General features: G+C 47.0%; 1 protein-coding gene and 1 long non-coding RNA gene across 3 annotated transcripts in view; one reads left to right on the forward strand and one right to left on the reverse strand.

The window, feature by feature from the left end:
* Nucleotides 1-16,756, reverse strand: part of TNRC6A (trinucleotide repeat containing adaptor 6A) — a 40,770-nt gene that overhangs the window by 2,425 nt on the left and 21,589 nt on the right. The window contains exons 7-23 of one of the 2 annotated variants that reach the window (XM_082199313.1): nucleotides 16,231-16,395; nucleotides 15,728-15,909; nucleotides 15,493-15,573; nucleotides 15,220-15,271; nucleotides 14,373-14,515; nucleotides 13,153-13,302; nucleotides 10,907-11,038; nucleotides 10,394-10,522; nucleotides 10,214-10,306; nucleotides 6,502-6,724; nucleotides 5,212-5,343; nucleotides 3,732-3,890; nucleotides 3,015-3,155; nucleotides 2,106-2,219; nucleotides 1,664-1,882; nucleotides 1,051-1,121; nucleotides 767-906 (exon numbers count right to left, since the gene is read on the reverse strand). In XM_082199313.1, the coding sequence (XP_082055439.1) occupies nucleotides 767-906; nucleotides 1,051-1,121; nucleotides 1,664-1,882; nucleotides 2,106-2,219; nucleotides 3,015-3,155; nucleotides 3,732-3,890; nucleotides 5,212-5,343; nucleotides 6,502-6,724; nucleotides 10,214-10,306; nucleotides 10,394-10,522; nucleotides 10,907-11,038; nucleotides 13,153-13,302; nucleotides 14,373-14,515; nucleotides 15,220-15,271; nucleotides 15,493-15,573; nucleotides 15,728-15,909; nucleotides 16,231-16,395 (2,326 nt within the window). The remainder of the gene's footprint in view (nucleotides 1-766; nucleotides 907-1,050; nucleotides 1,122-1,663; nucleotides 1,883-2,105; nucleotides 2,220-3,014; nucleotides 3,156-3,731; nucleotides 3,891-5,211; nucleotides 5,344-6,501; nucleotides 6,725-10,213; nucleotides 10,307-10,393; nucleotides 10,523-10,906; nucleotides 11,039-13,152; nucleotides 13,303-14,372; nucleotides 14,516-15,219; nucleotides 15,272-15,492; nucleotides 15,574-15,727; nucleotides 15,910-16,230; nucleotides 16,396-16,756) is intronic. The other variant, XM_082199314.1, reaches the window with a different exon arrangement.
* Nucleotides 4,425-16,756, forward strand: part of LOC309518869 — a 213,773-nt gene continuing 201,441 nt past the window's right edge. Inside the window, exon 1 of the long non-coding RNA XR_014213630.1 lies at nucleotides 4,425-5,023. This is a non-coding gene — a long non-coding RNA (uncharacterized lncRNA). The remainder of the gene's footprint in view (nucleotides 5,024-16,756) is intronic.

Genomic DNA, 16,756 nt, shown 5'->3' on the forward strand with positions numbered 1-16,756 from the left:
AGGCCCCTGGTTCAAACTCTGCCCCCCCATCATGTCATCTGCAGGTAGGGCTGGGAAAAGACCCCCTTGCCTGAAACCCCAGAGAACCCCTGCTAGTCAGAGCAGACCATACAGAGCTAGATGGAACCAAGGGTCTGACTCAGTATGAGGCAGCTTCCAGTTAAGACCAGCCCTTCATTCAGAAACATGAGGACTAGAATCTTATTTTTCAGGGGAAGCAGCGTAGCTCAAGGGCAGGGCAGAAGGTCCCAGGTTCAGCCCCCCCAGGTCATTTCTAGGGAGAGTTTGGGGGGGGGAGACTCCCCTGCCTGAAAAGAGAGCCACTGCTGCCAGTCAGTGTGGGGACAATGCAGAGTTTGATGGACCAGTGGTGTCACATAGCCCAAGGCAGCTTCTGGTGTTTCTAGGAGATCAGTTCTATCTGCAGCCCTCAGACTACCCTGTGCTCAAAGCAATTTTAAGAGTTTTGTGCTTTTAAATCCTACCCTGCCCTCCATCTCTCATAGCAAATGCATCTCCAGCAGTGTATCTGAAACAGAGTTGATCCTAAGGATGAACGTTTTTAATGGGAAACGTCTGCGCCCTGCCCAGTGAGGGGCATTGTAAGGGACCACCCGCTTACACAGAAGTGTGCCAGCTAGACGCTGCTGCTCTCGGCTTCCCCTGAGGCCCCAATCCTTGCCTTCTGCACACCGCCTCCCCACCCCAATGAAGCAGGACAGAAAAGCACCTCCCCTCTTCCTCCCAGGCTCCCGGCCGTACTTACATGTGGAGAGATTTTTGTGCCTTCACCACCTCTTCTTTTGAACTGTAGCGGACCAATGCATTGCCGTGGGGCAGGTTCAGGTGGAATGTGATCAGCGGCCCGTGCTGCATGCACAGTGTCCGCAGGGTGGAGCCATCAATCTGGATAGGGCGGGGGGGGGGGGAGGAGAGAGGCACACACAATCACTCACTGTCCCTACCTGCCTGAGCCCTCAGGGCAAGGGGAACAGGGCCCAAACCTCCCTGCAGGCTCCTGGCACAAGGCCAAGCTGTGCCCTCACTCACCTGAGGTGTGAGGTTCTTCAGGACAAGACAGTTGGTTATTCTCCCTGAGCTGCTCTCACCCCAGCTTGAACCTGCCGGAAGCAAGAGAAAAATGGCACTGCCTTCGTGGAAAAAGGTGCCTGCAGGCCCCACATGGGAAAGCCAGGTTTTTAAAAAAGGTCCTCTGCCCCACCCAGTAAAGGGCCAGATTTCACCCCATAGCGAATGAGGCCAAAGGCTTCTAGTTCGTGTGTGTGAATCAAACCAGCCACTCTAAAGCAACAGTGACTTTGCAACAGAAGGATAACTGTGGTACAGGGCTTGTTGGTCATGCCCTCAGGCTGCCATGTTCCCAGCCACCAGTCAGTTCAGAAGGCTGGCACTGGAGATGCTGCAAGAAGCAGAGAGATTTGAGAGGACAGAGTGCGGGGAGGGTCTGAACTTCAGGCCCTGTTTCAGCTCCTGATTGATGGCCCATGATCCTAATTTCCAGGGCCCCCCTCGCCACCATCTTGGGTTGCCCTTTTGGCAGGCAATGCTACCAGCTGTGACAAGGCAGCTCTCCCCACCCTCCTCTCTTTCTCACTCCTTCAGGCAAAAAGCCAGCCTGGCCAAAGGCAATCCAGACACTCACCAGGGGTATATCTGGCATCGGAGTTGCTCCAGCTGCCCCCGAGCCGCGCAGAGTTCTCCCATGAGGACAGAGGCAGCTTCTGCCCGGTCAGTCCTGGCGGTGGGCGCGAGGGAGCGGTGATGCTCTTGGGTGGCAAAGGAACCTTCCACAGCTCATGAGCCAGAGAGGTGTTGTTAATGGAAGCAGGAGACCACGTCGATTTGGAGTCACTGTTTCTGGCTGGGAGGAAAGGAAACCAGAGGCATGTGAAAAAAAAATAATAATGAAAAAGGAGAGCTGTTCCTGGTGCCCCTCCCCAATCTTCCCCGTGGGCTGATCTGGGCAGCACAGGACTCTGGGCAGATAAGGGCTGAGTGGAGAAGCAGGAGTTCATGGCAGCATCTGAGAAGAGGCGGCAGACATAGCCTGTGCACTGGGGTGTGTGTGACACACCCAGCCTCACCTGAAGAAGAAGTGCTTTGTGCTGTACTGCTGAGGGAAACATTGTAGTTGGAGGCACGAATGGATGACCAGGCACTAGTTGAAGGCAGCGTGGTGTTCAGAGATGAGGATGACCCTACCAGGAAAAAGTCAACAGCTCATCACTCCCCTGGAGGTCACCAGCAGCAAGGGAGAGACAGGCACCTTTGTTTCTTCACATGCACCGCAGCATTGAAATGCAGGTTCCAGGGCTGAACCCTGTTGCAAACTGGAACGCAGAGCCCAGTGAGGTGGGTGCAGCTCTGGTCACCCAGGCACAGCTCAGTTCTCTCCTGCCCACAGGAACCCTTTCTTCCCCCCAGCACTGCTCAGACCAACAGACCTCAACTCAGGGATCAAGCCATGGCTGGCTACAAGTTACTCAAGGCAGGGGGGAGGGAGACCCCTAAGGCGATGGTGTTCCGGCCCTCTTCTCCCACTCTTGCCAAGATGCACACTGGCTAGTGAGTTCCACCATGGCTGCAGTTCTGCAGAAGCAGCATGCAAGGCTTGCTTTGCCCAACTGCAGCAGAATGGAGGACGTGCAAAATCCAAGTGGACCCGATTGCCTCACACCTGGGCTTTCCAGAATGTCTCCTAGGTGGAGAGCATCAAGAATCTTTGAGATGGGCTGGGGGGACCCTTCTTGCTCAGGTCAGGTCAAGCGAGACCTAGCCAGCTCATTGTGCAGGGTATGGAGAAGGACTCAGCAAGAGTCTCAAGAGCTGCAGGATTGCCTTCCTCTAGAGACTTGCCAAAGACCAAGCCACTTAAAGCAGGCATGTTAACAAAAAGCTCAGAAAAATAGGAACTGGCACGACCTTTGGACCACTGAAGGGGCTCTTTTTGTGCAGAATTCTCAAGTGACCAGCCTCTGCTCCCAGATACATACCGCTGTTCCTGTCCCTGAGGTGGTCGGCCTCCCGCACAGTGTTAATCGACAGATTGTTTGTGACGCTGCCGGGAGTGATGTACGGGTCAGTTTCAGGGTCGATGTTTGGATAACCTTTCCACGGCTCACCAGGACGAAATTCTAGCATTTTGAAAAAAGTATCAGGAGGCTGAGCTTATTCCATGGGAGAACTATTGGGCCCAATTCAGCCTCCAAGTGAATGTTGAGCAGATGATCACCATTCTTGGTGCTGGTGGGGCTGAGGCTGTTATTTCAGACTGCAGGGGAAGGGCAGGGATGGGGGACCCACTTCAACTCACAACGGGACTGATCCTTCTTCGATAATTCTCAGAAAAAGATTGGGCTTTCCCCTGAGTTCTTTCAAAGTTTGGAGAGAAATGCGTCCTCTTAGGAGCTCCTTTGTAGTCCCCCTTCCCAGCTGCAAGATCACATGCATGTCCTCTCCCCCCCCCCAACTTAACTTGTGGAACTTCCTAGCACAAAACTAATACTTCCAGCTGCCTCTTGGGTCCACAATTTATTGTCACAGCCAGAGAAGGCACGTAGGTGAACTCCTCTACCCTTCCCTAAAGATTTCGCAAGTCCCCCTTCAACCAGTTGCTTCCACCATCTTCCCCCGCCCAAGAAGGGAAGAACTTGGCTTCCTGTGCCCCAGGCCCCAAATCTTGGGGGAACAGACTGGTGCAAGTCACCCACCTGGTGGCCAATTGACACTGCTAGAACCGTTAGGCGATTTGGCACGTGGCCAGCCGTCCCCAATCGATCCAGGAGGGCTGGCTGGTGAGTTACTGCTGTTCATGAAGTCGTAGGGAACAAAGGGAGTTTCCTCCAACCTAAAGCCACTTGAAATAGCACCTGGAAGAGAGGAGACTGCTGATCAGTTTGGCCACTGAGCTGCCAACAGCAACCACAAGATTAACCCCTTCCTTTACACCCACAGATCAGAACATCATTCTGAGTTAAGTCAGAAGTAGTCCTCCAGTCCCTGCCAAGGTGTAGCAGGTCATATCCCCACTTGCACCCAGGCGTCATCCTGGTCCAGGGTAAGGTCTTCATTCTCCTCTAAATTAGCTATGGCTGGCAGCCAAGGAGAATGAGATGTGCCTGCATGGGCCGAAACTGGCAGGCAACTGCTGCAAATTCCCGAGACCATCGGCTTTCTTTGGCAACCAAAACAATACACCTCAGTGTGAATGTGGGATTATGCTTCAAACCATGAAAGGGCCTCTCTGAAAAAATAACCATGCAAGGAGCTGCCCAGAGTGGCTGGGGAAACCTTAAAAATAAATAAATAAATAGATAGATAGATGAATGAATGAATAAATTAATAAATATTAAAAACCTATACCTCACCCATCTGGCTGGGTTTCCCCAGCCACTTGGGGCGGCTTCCAACAGGATATTAAAAACACAGTAAAAAAATCAAACATTAAAAACTTCCCTAAACAGGACTGCCTTCAGATGTCTTCTAAAAGTCAGATAGTTGTTTATTTCCTTGACATCTGATGGGAGGACATTCCACAGGGCAGACGCCACTACTGAGAAGGCCCTCTGCCTGGTTCCTTGTAACCTCACTTCTCACAGTGAGGGAACTGCCAGAAGGCCCTCAGGAGACAGAGATTCTAGGGAGGCAGCTTTGACATCCTACATGACATTTTGCCCCTGTGTGGCCCCAGGTCCATTTCCCCTGCCTACTCACAGCCCATTCCTCTCTCCTCTTGCCCCTCTTGTCACATTTTGCTTAAACCTCAAAGGATTTTTGAAGGGAAAAAAAAGTTTTGAGCGCTACATCAACTCTTAATTTCAGAAAAAAGCATCCAAAATATGCAACCTTTCAGGTATTGTACAGATTTGCATCCTTTAGTCCAGGCTTCCACAAACTTGGCCCTCCAGATGTTTTGAGACTACAATTCCCATCATCCCTGACCACTGGTCCTGCTAGCTAGGAATCATGGGAGTTGTAGGCCAAAAACATCTGGAGGGCCGAGGTTGAGGATGCCTGCTTTAGTCAGAATAAAAGGTGTATGGTACGAAAGCTTTATTGCCACCTTTCACAATGAACATCCACAAATTACATCCCTTCTCTCTGCAGCACCCATCTTCAGGAGGTCCTCTTTGCACCTGGAAGACAGTGTTTGGGGTCCTCTTTGCTCCCCCTCCCTTGCATTCCACTCACCGTTTTTGCTGGCATTTTGATCCAACGATGTGTTAGCAGAAATACTGTCCACAGTCATCCATTTTCTCAGCCGGGACTGTGGCTCCTTAATACTGGCCAAGTCCATATTTACATTCAAGTTTGAGTTCAATCCTGCATCAAAGAACTTGGGTTACACACCCAGGACTCCAGTTCAGCTAAGCATGGCAGTCTGAATAAAACAGGCCTCTGCTACCTTCACTGTCAAGAGGCAGAATTTATTATCATCACAGACCACTTCTGGGTCACTTAGGAAAATCATAAAACACAACAATAATACAGTGGTGCCCCACAAGACGAATGCCTCGCAAGACGGAAAACTCGCTAGACGAAAGAGTTTTCCGTTTTGGAGGTGCTTCGCAAAACAAATCTCCTATGGGCTTGCTTCGCAAGACGAAAATGTCTTGCGAGTTCCTGCGGGTTTTTTCCCCTCCCCCTTTTTCTAATCCGCTAATCAGCTGATCCGATAAGCCGCTAAAAGCCGCTAATAGCGCTAATCCGCTAATCTGTCAATGGGCTTGCTTTGCAAAACGAAAAAACCGCTAGACGAAGAGAATCACAGAACGGATTCTTTTCGTCTTGTGAGGCACCACTGTACACTGAATTGCAACTGGGTATGTCAGAGACAATTCAGATATAGCGGCAGTTAAAAAATATATTAAATCTTGATCACAAAAATATAACCTAAAATTATCATTTAAAACCTTAATCATTTTGGTAGTACAGCTTGTTCCCTAAGTTTTATGGCAGTGTCAAGAGGCAGGATTCACTATGAATACCAGCTGCTCAGAACCACAAGCGAGGAGAGTGCTGCTGCTGTACTCAGGTCCCAAAAGAGGCATTGTGATTTTTTGAGCTGGGAGACTGTCCCTCAGCAAAACAGAAGCAGCAGCTCTTACACAGCAAGATGGGACACTTTTCAGAAGGCTCTAGTAATTAAGCCTCAAACTGAAGAATGGAATTCAAGCTGAATCTTGGGAGGAAACAATTTTATTTATTCAATTCATAACATTTATCAATAAGAAGGAATTAACAATAAATTTTAGACTTTCAAACAAGTTAAAATAACCATAGGCTAAATACGGATTAAAGCTCACATCAATGTTCTAAACCTTGGGGTAGGCTTGTGTAAATAAAAATGTTTCTAGCAGGCGCTGGCCTGACGTCAAGAGGCAGGGAGTTCCACAGTGTGGTTGCCAAGCACTGACCCAGCTCACAGCCTTGGTCACCTGATGAAGATTAGCCATAAGACGAGGTGGAGAGGACACTCACCTATGGGAAAGTTGCTGAATGCATTGATTTGTGACGGCCCTTTCTGCAGCTCTGGGTTGGTGTGGGGCACAACGTTCTCCACGAAAGACTTCATGGCAGAATGATGGAGCTGCTGTTGGGATGGGAGCAGCTGCTGTTGCTGCTGCTGCTGCTTCATGAGTAGGTTTGGATCCAGCTGACAAGACTGTTGCATCATCTGTTGCTGCATATTGAGAGCGCGACTCTTCAAGCAGAGAGAGGGGGAGAAAATGGATTTGAGACAGATGTCCTGTCTGAGGCCTGCACAACTAGGAAGTGGCTCCACTGTAGCTGTGAAACAGAAGCCACGGCATATATAGCAGGCAGCTATAGAATCATGGAATTTTAGAGCTTGACGGGGCCTCAGGACCATCTAGTCCAACCCCCTGCAATGTATGAATATGCAAGGATCGAACCTGCAACCTTGGTGTTATCAGCAACTGAGCTGCTCAGTGTGTGCAGAAGGTCCCAGGTTCAATGCCCAGGTAGATCCCCCCGTTTGAAATCCTGGAGAGCCATTACTGCCAGTCAGTGTTGTACACAGTATTGAGCTGGATGGCCTGACTCTGTCTAAAGCGGCATCCTAAACTTCTAATTCAGTCTAGTGGGTCATATGTTCTACAGACTTTCTGCCCTTACAACCTGTGCACAAAGGTGGAATTGGCTTAGCATCCAGCAAAAAAGGCTGTAATAATCATTCTTATAATAGTCAAACAGAGCAGCAGAGATAATTCAGAAAACACACACAACCAACATGTCATGAATCCGCAATATGGATGCAATATTAAATAATGTTGTCTATGTGTTGCTGGCAATGGATGTGAAAATAATTTTGTTATTTGCAAATAAAACCTATCTTCTTTTCAACCTGCAAAATGATCACTGTTAACGTACAATATTTAAACAAAGCGAGTCCTTGATCTGGGCTGCAAAACATAGGTGGTGAACTTGCACTTGTACTTTGAAATAAAGTGGTCCGATTAGAACAACCTTTAGAATAACTTTATCCAGCAGAGAGAGAGAGAAAAGAGACACTCCTTTGACCATGCATGAAGGCAGCAGGAAGGAAAATAGGATAATCTCTTCCGGGTTAGCGCCATCGGCAATGGCGGAGTTCCTCTGACTGAGAGGAACCTGCTCCGTGAAAATCGGGTCTTGCCGCCGCGGCGAAGGCGGAGACCCTTTAAAAATCCCAGGCAGAGGAAGCCTGGGAACGTGGGATTCGGCTGACACCAGGAGCGCCTCCCCTACTCGCAGAGAAACCCTTTTTCGGGGATCCGAAGCGACATGGGGTGGGTGTCGCGGTGTTTTGAATCAACCACTACTTTGACGGAGTGAAGCCGCACAGCCGTTGTCAGAGAGCACTGACTTTTTCCTGTGGACAATTGGACTCTAAACAAGTACCTGTGAGTAGAACTGAAAATTGGATTAAGAAACATTTTAATTTGGCACTGAAGCGGGAAGGTTCTAAACAGGAAGTCCGCCTCCCGTTTTTGTAAATAGATTGAAGCAAAAACTTTGCAAGCTAAAGTCTGGAAAGTCGTATATAAAGGTCTAAATTTCCCTCAGTTATTACCACCAAAACCCCTCTTGGAAGCAGGAGAAAAAGGGGGGGGGGTTATTGTTCAAGCCTGCAGGAGAGTAAAGAAAGATAAATTTTCACCGTCTCAAACCTGGGAACGGGGTGTCAGAGACAGAAATTTATGGGGAAGTTCATTGACTGTGAATGGAACGTTTTTTAACAGATGGGTTAAAAAAGAGAAACAAATTGATTCCAATGTTGCCTTTTGCATTCAAAAGAAACAATATATTTGAAAAATGAAAGTAATTTTCTTTTGTTGGTCCTGCTTTCAAAAGATGGATACAAATAGAAATTGTCTCCTCTAGAGGGAGCTTGTTAAATTGTTGCTGGAGTCGATCTGGGGATTTCACAGCTGTGGAGATTAGGATCGTGAGACCAGACTCTGACCTTGAATAAAAATGTGTTTAGAACAGGTTTTGGTGCTTCCTTTTTGCAAGACAAGCGCTTTGCTAGAGCAGATGCATGAGAAGATGGATTTGATGACTGTTGCAGTCAAACACTTTGGACAAACGGTGAATACCCATATAGAAACCATTCAGGAACCAACACAGGAACCTGTTTTGACAGGGCAAGTGCAAGTGCAGAAGATAATGGAGGAGGTTGCTGTTGAATCTCAAGTAACACAAATGGAGAGACTCGTGGCCTTGCAGGAGCATAAGCCGCTGTTCTTGAAGTTTGAATCTGGAGTGGACCGGGGGGGGGGGTCTGGAGTTGTGAGGGCTCTTAATTTTGGAGGGACTTTGAAACATGCTCTTAAATACTTTCTGGATTACAGTGTTGACTGTGGGGAATGGGACTGTGGGGAGTGGGCTGATTTGCTGAGGGGAGATGGAGATACTTTTGGATTGGAGTCCCCCCGAGGCCTACCCCCCAATGAGAAAGGAAAGAAATTAAGAAAAAGATCAACAAAAGACAAAGTAAAGTGCAGGTATAAACAAGAAGAAGATCTGCAGAAGGGACATGGAAAAGACTTAAGAGCCTCGGACATAAGATCACCAGGTTGATGGTCTAGATGGAATGGACAAGAAGGACTGACAAAACCCGAGACCAGGAAGAAGAGACGTTGGATGAAGATTGGAAGAAAGTTTAAAAAAAAATTATTTTGAGAATTAGTGTAAAATTAACGACTATTAGGAAAAATGTTGGAATGAAACTATTTGGCTTTAGTAGAAATGATATAAGGAGTCATGTACAAATAAATATTAAGTTTTAAGTTTTAAAGTTTTTTAATGGTAAGATAAGGTTAAAATAAATTAAGGTAAATTGAATGACAGAATATAGTGAAAGATGGAAAGGATTTGCTGAGTTAATTAATAGGTTAGACCGTTAAGATAAATTATATAACAAAAACTGAGAAAGATGGAAAGAATTTGCTGAAACAATTAATTAAATTAGAATACAAAAAGGGAGGTGTGAGGAGGTCGATGAAACAAGTAAATGAAAGATAAAGATATGGAACATTGGATGTGTGTTTTAAAGTTATTGTTTTTTTGCTGTATTGTTGTATTGTTTTTTATGCTTTTTCTTTTATGTATTGTAATGTATGTCTTGTCAAATTTTTTGTTGTTTTTTCTTCTTTTTTCTGTAATTCTTAAACTTTTAATAAATATTTTTTTAAAAAGGAAAATAGGATAATCATAGAATCGTGGAGTTGGAAGGGATGATGATGTTGTTGATGATGATGATAATAATAATAATAATAATAATTCTTATTATTATTTCATTATTTATACCCTGCCCATCTGGCTGGGTTTCCCCAGCCACTCTGGGGTCATCCTGCAGTGCAGGAATATTTTGCCCAACAACCCTGAGATTAAGATTAAGAAGTGAGCTAGTTCTTCCACAACAGATGATTCACCTATTTTGCCAAGGTGCGTTGCTAAGTGCACCCTGGCTTTTGCAAAGGGCTGTCCACCGTTCCCGTGAAATATTCCAGTTCTCAGGCAAACAGCCCTCAACCGGCATCAAGAGATTTGTGAAGAAGGGGATAATGTATGGGTCAGCGGAGAAAGACCCAATTCAACCTGATCTTTCCCGATCAATTCAGGTCAAGAGAAGGCAGAACCAATATTAAAAATGAAAGAGAAAACAAAAAGTTTCCCCAAAGCCTACCTGCTGCTGCTGCTGCTGCTCCTGGCGGCCGCCACCCCCAGCAGAAGACATGTTTCTCTGGCTCGGCACTTTCCTCTGCTGGGCCAGCAATCGCTGCAAAAAGTCAGGAAGAAGTCAGGGCAGAGTCAGGGAGGATGAGCACTTTCTAAGCAAAGTTGGGGGAGGAAGTGTATCACTTACTTGTAACTGGGAGATCTGGGAAAGCTGGTTGAGCTGGGAGAGTTGGTTCAACATGGCTACCTGTTGCGGGCCGAAGAGTGGATTCAGGCCCCCGTTGTTTGGTGCATACTTCAGCAAGGATACTGGAACCTACAAAGCAGAGAAAAGCTTAACAATGACATGAAGGTTGGAAGTTGGCCAGGAAATAGGGAGGGAGACAAGCAACCAACACCTTCTCAGCACAAGCAGGAAGAGCTGCCCCAGCAGATCCTGACAGCCTTGCTTGGCTTGGAGGCCCTTTACTTAGCTGTTTAAAAACTTGGGGGTGGGGGGGAAGAGTCTCGTAATAGGATGTGGAAGGGAGAAGAGGAGAGGTGGGAGGTGGAGAATGTGACTTGTGTTTGCTTGTACCAGGGCAGGTGGTATTGGGACCAAGCCTGGCAGCCATCATTTTTGAAGAGAGGAATGTCTTTACAAAACTAGCACACCCATCCACCCAACATCAGGCCAGGCCTTCTCTTTCACAAGCCTCACCTGAGGGGAGAGCAATGGAGGAGGCACTTGAGCACGTGGATTAGGCTGAGATGAGTTAAGAGGCTGTGCTGGAGACGGCTGCATACTCCGGGGCTGTGCTGCTAGATTTCCAAACATACTGGGGTTGCCATTCTGCAGAGATAAAGTAAAAAGAGGGCTGAGCAGCTGTTCCCACCCTCCCCAAAGACAGGAGCAGGAGTACATAATCATAATCATACATAATCATAAAGTGGCAGCTTAGGTCAGGAGTGACAGAAATTATGGTCTGCCGGCTACTGAAGCTGCTTCTTGCATTGCCCTTAAGCGCTGCATTCAGCACATGTAGGGAAAGGGACAACCTTCAGCCTAGTGCTGTTTTGGTAGGAAGGTGGCATTTCTAAGAAGGTGAGCTTGGAGCTGAGATGTACGTTGAAGCAAACAAGCATCACCCTGAAACCAGAGAATAAGACCAAGTTTCCATCTCCCTCTGAATTCTACAGAGTGAGCTACTTTGTGGGCTTCCTCCCACTGGGGCATCTGGTTGGCCACTGTGAGGCTCCACCTGCTGCAGAGCTCTTTTGACATTCTTATATCCTTGACTCTTAGTAGACCCTGAAACTCTTTGGCCTGGAAGCAAAAAAGAATGCCTGCATCCCAGCACTCCTGCAAGGAGCTGAGGGAAGTATGCCTAGTGCAGTGCTTTTTTTCTAAAAAAAATGTTTAGGGGTACTCTCATTTTCCTACTCATATTGAAATACTGCCCCTCAATGAGGCCAATCTTAGATTCACAAAATGCTTAAGAGTATGTGTACTGCTGCGTCCCCAGAAAAAAAAGCACTGCCTAGGTGTGTGGGCACATACGCACTGTCCTCATGATGGAAGTGGGATGTAGGTTCAAGTGAAGGGATTGGGATTTGCCTAAGCCAGCTAGTGATCTTTCAAAGCTCAGGGGAAATATGAATCAGGCTTTTCCATGTATTAAGACCAGTGTTTCCCAAACTTGGGTCTCCAGTTGTTGTTTTTTTTTTGGACTACAAATTCCATCATTCCTAGCTGGCAATACCAGTGGTCAGAGATGATGGGAATTGTAGTTTGAAAACAGCTGGAGACCCGAGTTTAGGAAACACTGTCTTAAACCTATTTTTCAAGCTACAGCACCACAATGGAGCTCCAGTCAGTATGATATATTTATCTGCCACCGAAGGAGACACTGGGAACCCACTAAGTCCTTCACCCAGTAACAGGATCCTTGGTTAATGAGGGGGATGCCCTGAGGGAAGAAGGGAGCCCCCAAGACATACTGCAGTGGCACAACTGCTTCTCTTCTCGCCCCAACCACCCTTTCTGGACTAAAGTGAACATGCCAACAACAAGCAGAACACAAAGGCTAAGCCTGTGCTTGGAAAAATAGGCACACACTGCCCTCAGATGGGGCTGTAAACACAAGCCCTGTCCACCTAAGGGTCTGGTTCCTGCACTGTAGGGAGTTGGACTAGATGACCCTTGGAGTAACTATGAATCTATGATTCTGTGCTGCCTTCAGTTCTCCATATGCTATTGCAAATACGCGGACAGCGGTTGGAGGGTTGAGAAGTTAAAAAGAAACTACGAATGAGAAGCAGGGGAGAGTAACAGGCACATATAAAGAGGAGACGGTGTAATGAGGCAAATGAAAAGGAAGGAAGGTGCTCTCCGACCGTGGCTGTTTTTACAATGCCGTGCAGATGACTGAACCCTGGGGGAGGGAAGCCAGCAAGCACAACAGCAGCCCCCCCCCCACACACCTTGTATGGCACCAAGGACGAATCTGGGAAACCTGATCTAGAGGATGACAGAAGATTCTCCTGCCTGAAAGATATTTCATCTGGAGAGGCTACGAGACATACGTATCTAGAGCAGTGTTTCCCAAAGTGTGGTAAGCGAAAGGGTTTCTAATGGTACACAAAAGAATTTGCTCTAGTCGAGATGAAATATTATTATGAAAAATACCCACAAATTAACTTTGCCCCAGAAGGGGTTTGCCGGTAAGACTAAACTTGCAAAAAGGGGCACATGATTATTCTAAGTTTGGGAAACACTATCTAGAGGGTTGCAGGTTTTTTAAAACCATGTGAGCACTAAGTGGAAGAGGACCAAAAGGTTTAAGCTGCCATTCATCTTCTCTAAATGTCTGTAAATGAAGGGGGATGAGACAGCATGCTAAAATCTGAGGAAGTACCCAATGGCTTTGTTGAAACATCATGTAAAGAGGATGCTCACAGCCTTACCTGTCTAACAGAATTCAAGTTTTGCATACCCAGCCCTGTTAGGGAGCCAAGGGCCTGGTTAGGTAGTGCACTGTTTGAAGGGGGAAACTTCACGTTCTGATTGGACATAAACTGCATGTTCTGGGAATCGTCTGCTACAACAAGGCCATCCTGGTTGGGCAGACAAGTTGAAGGAGCAAGGGTTGGACAGCAAGCCAAGCAGCAGGACGGGTAGACGGACAGGAAGAGGCAGACAAGTCCAGCATCAACGGGGTGGGGAGAAAAAGTCAGAAAACAGGAGAGAGGAGGTTAGTGCCACTGCAGTCCAGAGCCAGATGGTTCTCTAAGCAGATGGCAGATACTCTTTTATTTTATATACTGTTTGATTTGTAAGAAAACCTCTAAGCAGTTTACCAAAAATAAAAAACTTTAAAATTATTGATAAAATAATAGTGGGTTGTATTCAGCGTTGCATGAAGTCAGGATCCCATTAGTAAAAGGATTGCTGCTAGTGCAATGGACCCCCCCCCCCAAAATCTATTGTAGGGCTTTCCCCATCCCTCCCAAGCCCATTTGGCAGACACAGAGCAGGGGGAGTCCTGTTGTGCTAGCAGCAATCCTGAGCCAAAAGGATGAGTTTGTGGAATATCTAATAATAATATTTATGAGTCACATTGTTGGAGGAAGGTGAACTCAAAGCAATTCACTAAACTAAACATTAAGCACAAGAGCAGTGAAAATGCTTTCCTGAGATGCCCACCCTGATTGAGAAAAGAGGAGTGCAGACTCCTCTCTTAAAGGCCTATGACTCATAGCAAAAGCAACAGCTTTAGATGCTCCTGGTGGAGGGTGCTGGGCTTTCATTTGATGCACTGAACTTAATCCCCCACCCCTGCAAACTATTTTCAGTGAAAACACATCAGCGTCCCTCAGAATCTTCCCCTGCTCTGGGTTCTAGAGGCACCAGAGTCAGTCTCCCACTCACTCATCTGGAGATGGGCAGCCTAGAATTAAAATTAAGGGTTAAGCAGAAGCACACTACAGCTGCAATCCAAATCCTATTTATCTGGGAGGAAGCCCCACTGAATTAAGAAGGACTTACTTCGGAGTAGACATGGAGGAGCACAATGCAACTCTTCTGTAACACAGCGATTTTTTTTTTAATACAGGAGCAAACATTTTATTGCATACAGCAGCAATTGTTTTTTTACTGTCCCTTGGGAGGAGACAGGCTCTCTCACCTTATCAAAGTAAGGATTTCGATCCACGGAAGACTCTTTGGAAATCTGAGGACGGGTGCCTGGGCCTTTTCCTATCACCCGGCTGTACTCTCCAGCATTCAGGCTGTGCTTGTCCATCTCCATCCGTTTGTCAGGCAAGATCCCTAAGGGGAGATGGGAAAGCATCTTCACACAGCTGCTCTGAACAGTGGATCTCGACAGAAAAGACTAACACTGCCTCTTGCTTAAACTCCACGGGCACAAGAAGTTCTCCTAAAGCAGGCATGTCCAAAGTCCAACCTGCCGGTCGATCATGCATGTTCACTTCATCAAATCTGGCCCTCTTTGAAAAAAGTTTGGGCGCCCCTGTCCTAAAGCAACCTTCCCCAACCTGACACCCTTCAGCTGTTTCGGACTGCAACTCCCATCAGCCCCAGCCAGGATGAAAATAGCAGTCCAAACCTTGCACAGGAAATTCCTGCGAAGACAACGCAGGTGAAACGGAGTCTTTTTTTGACAACAATACGCTCAACTTCATTTGCTTTAGGCGCAAGTTATAACTGGGACTGCTGATTTTTTAACAAGGCCTGAGCCATTTGGACTAGAAATGAACACCATTTTTAAAAGACCACAAAATAAATAGGAACCTAGGAAGTTGTCTTTATACTGAGACAGATCACTGGCCCATCTAAATGGACTGGTAGAGGCTAGTCCTTCCCATCCCTACCAGAAGATGCTGCCATTGGGGATTGAACCTGGAGCCTTCTGCATGCCAAGCCAGCGCCCTATCACTGAGATACTCTGCACCCCCCCTTCTATCTTGAGTCACCTTTCATTCATCCCACCACAACCCCACACCTGCACTTACCTCCAGATACATCCATCTTATTGCTCTGCATCATTTCTTCTGGTGACTCTCTCTAAAGGAATAACCAAGAGGAGCTTAATTACAGTCAGCCTCTGCTTACTGGTATACTCCAGGCTACCCCTTTCATGAGGGAGGGAAGGCAGGCAAGCAGGCAGAAGATTACAGAATGCATCTTAGCAAAACGTGAAAAAAGCAGGTAATATTAAGCGGGGCTGGAAAAAGAATGAATTGCCATGGGATGAGTCTTTGCCCTGCCACGCACACCCCACTTACATGGAAGCCGAGATTCACAAACTGTTTCACAAATGGATTGATCCACGTTTCGTCTTGCTTGTTTCCATTTTTCATTGTTCCCTACAACCAAACACAAACAGCATGGAAACTTCATTAATAGATATATGGCTACTGATCAACACCTACATAGGACTTTAATGGGGCACAGGCTTCAGGTAGTTTAAGAGGTAGAGGGAGCTTCTCTCTGTCTTGCTCTGCAGCTAAACTCGGTTACCTTAGAAGGCATCTTTTTAGGGTATGGTGGCCAGTGTAGAGAGGCGTTGGCATCTTGGGCAGAGTTGCTGTTCCACATCCCAATCTCAACGTCGTCCTCTTCCTCCCAGTTCGACTGATGGCTTCCTGGCAAAGGCATGTCGCCCCCACACCAGCCATCTGGAACTTGCATAGACTTAGGTCCTGATAAAAAAAATTCACTCTTTACTCATCAGATACAACACTCCCCCCCCCCCGCCATCACTATAGCCGCTATGCAGCACTATCACCTGGGGAGCTGTTATTCACATTTTACAAAGAACAAGAGTCAAGCTAACAGCAGCCAATGACGAAGGAGGGATCTGAACGCAGATCTCCCAGACCCAAGTCGTAGGGCCTCCCTTCTTAATTCAGTTCTCCAAACAAACGAACCCTTGGTTCCCCACACCCCCCCCCCAGACCTCGACAGCTAGCAACTTCCCTAGTGCAGTTCCCCACTTCCAGCCCACCTAGAAAAGCACGTACCAGGTTTATGAGAAGGCTGCTGCCCAGCAGATGTGTTCCCCCAGCTACCGGCACTCATAGCATCACCGACCGATTCTCCCCAGCTCGTACCAGCATCAACAGGCTTGCCCCAAGCTGATGTGCCATTGTCTACAGTAACAGGAGCAGGAAGAGGCTCTCCCCAACCTTTCAAAAGAGGTTCACGTTATTAGCTGGTCCCAAAGCCAGGCAACACATGGCTAGGCTAACTTTGGGATTGTTTAAAGAAAATTTACTGACGTTTTTAGTAATAATTTCAGTTCCATTGTGAGGAAAGCTGTTCTATAACCAAATGGAAAGCTCACATTATCCTACCACCAACGCAAACTGATCTTCAAAGAAGATGGTCTACTAATAATAATATTTATACCCTGCCCATCTGACTGGGTTGCCCCATTTGCTGTGTTAATGATTAATGCCTGTTGATCAATAAGCAAGAAAAATGCTATGTGTGGCACTTGTTCATCCCCCCCCCCAAATACTCACAGGAAAGGATATAAATTCTTAT

This window comes from Podarcis vaucheri (genome assembly GCF_965113315.1).
Source record: "Podarcis vaucheri genome assembly, chromosome: 14".
Taxonomy (NCBI): Eukaryota; Metazoa; Chordata; class Lepidosauria; order Squamata; family Lacertidae; genus Podarcis; species Podarcis vaucheri.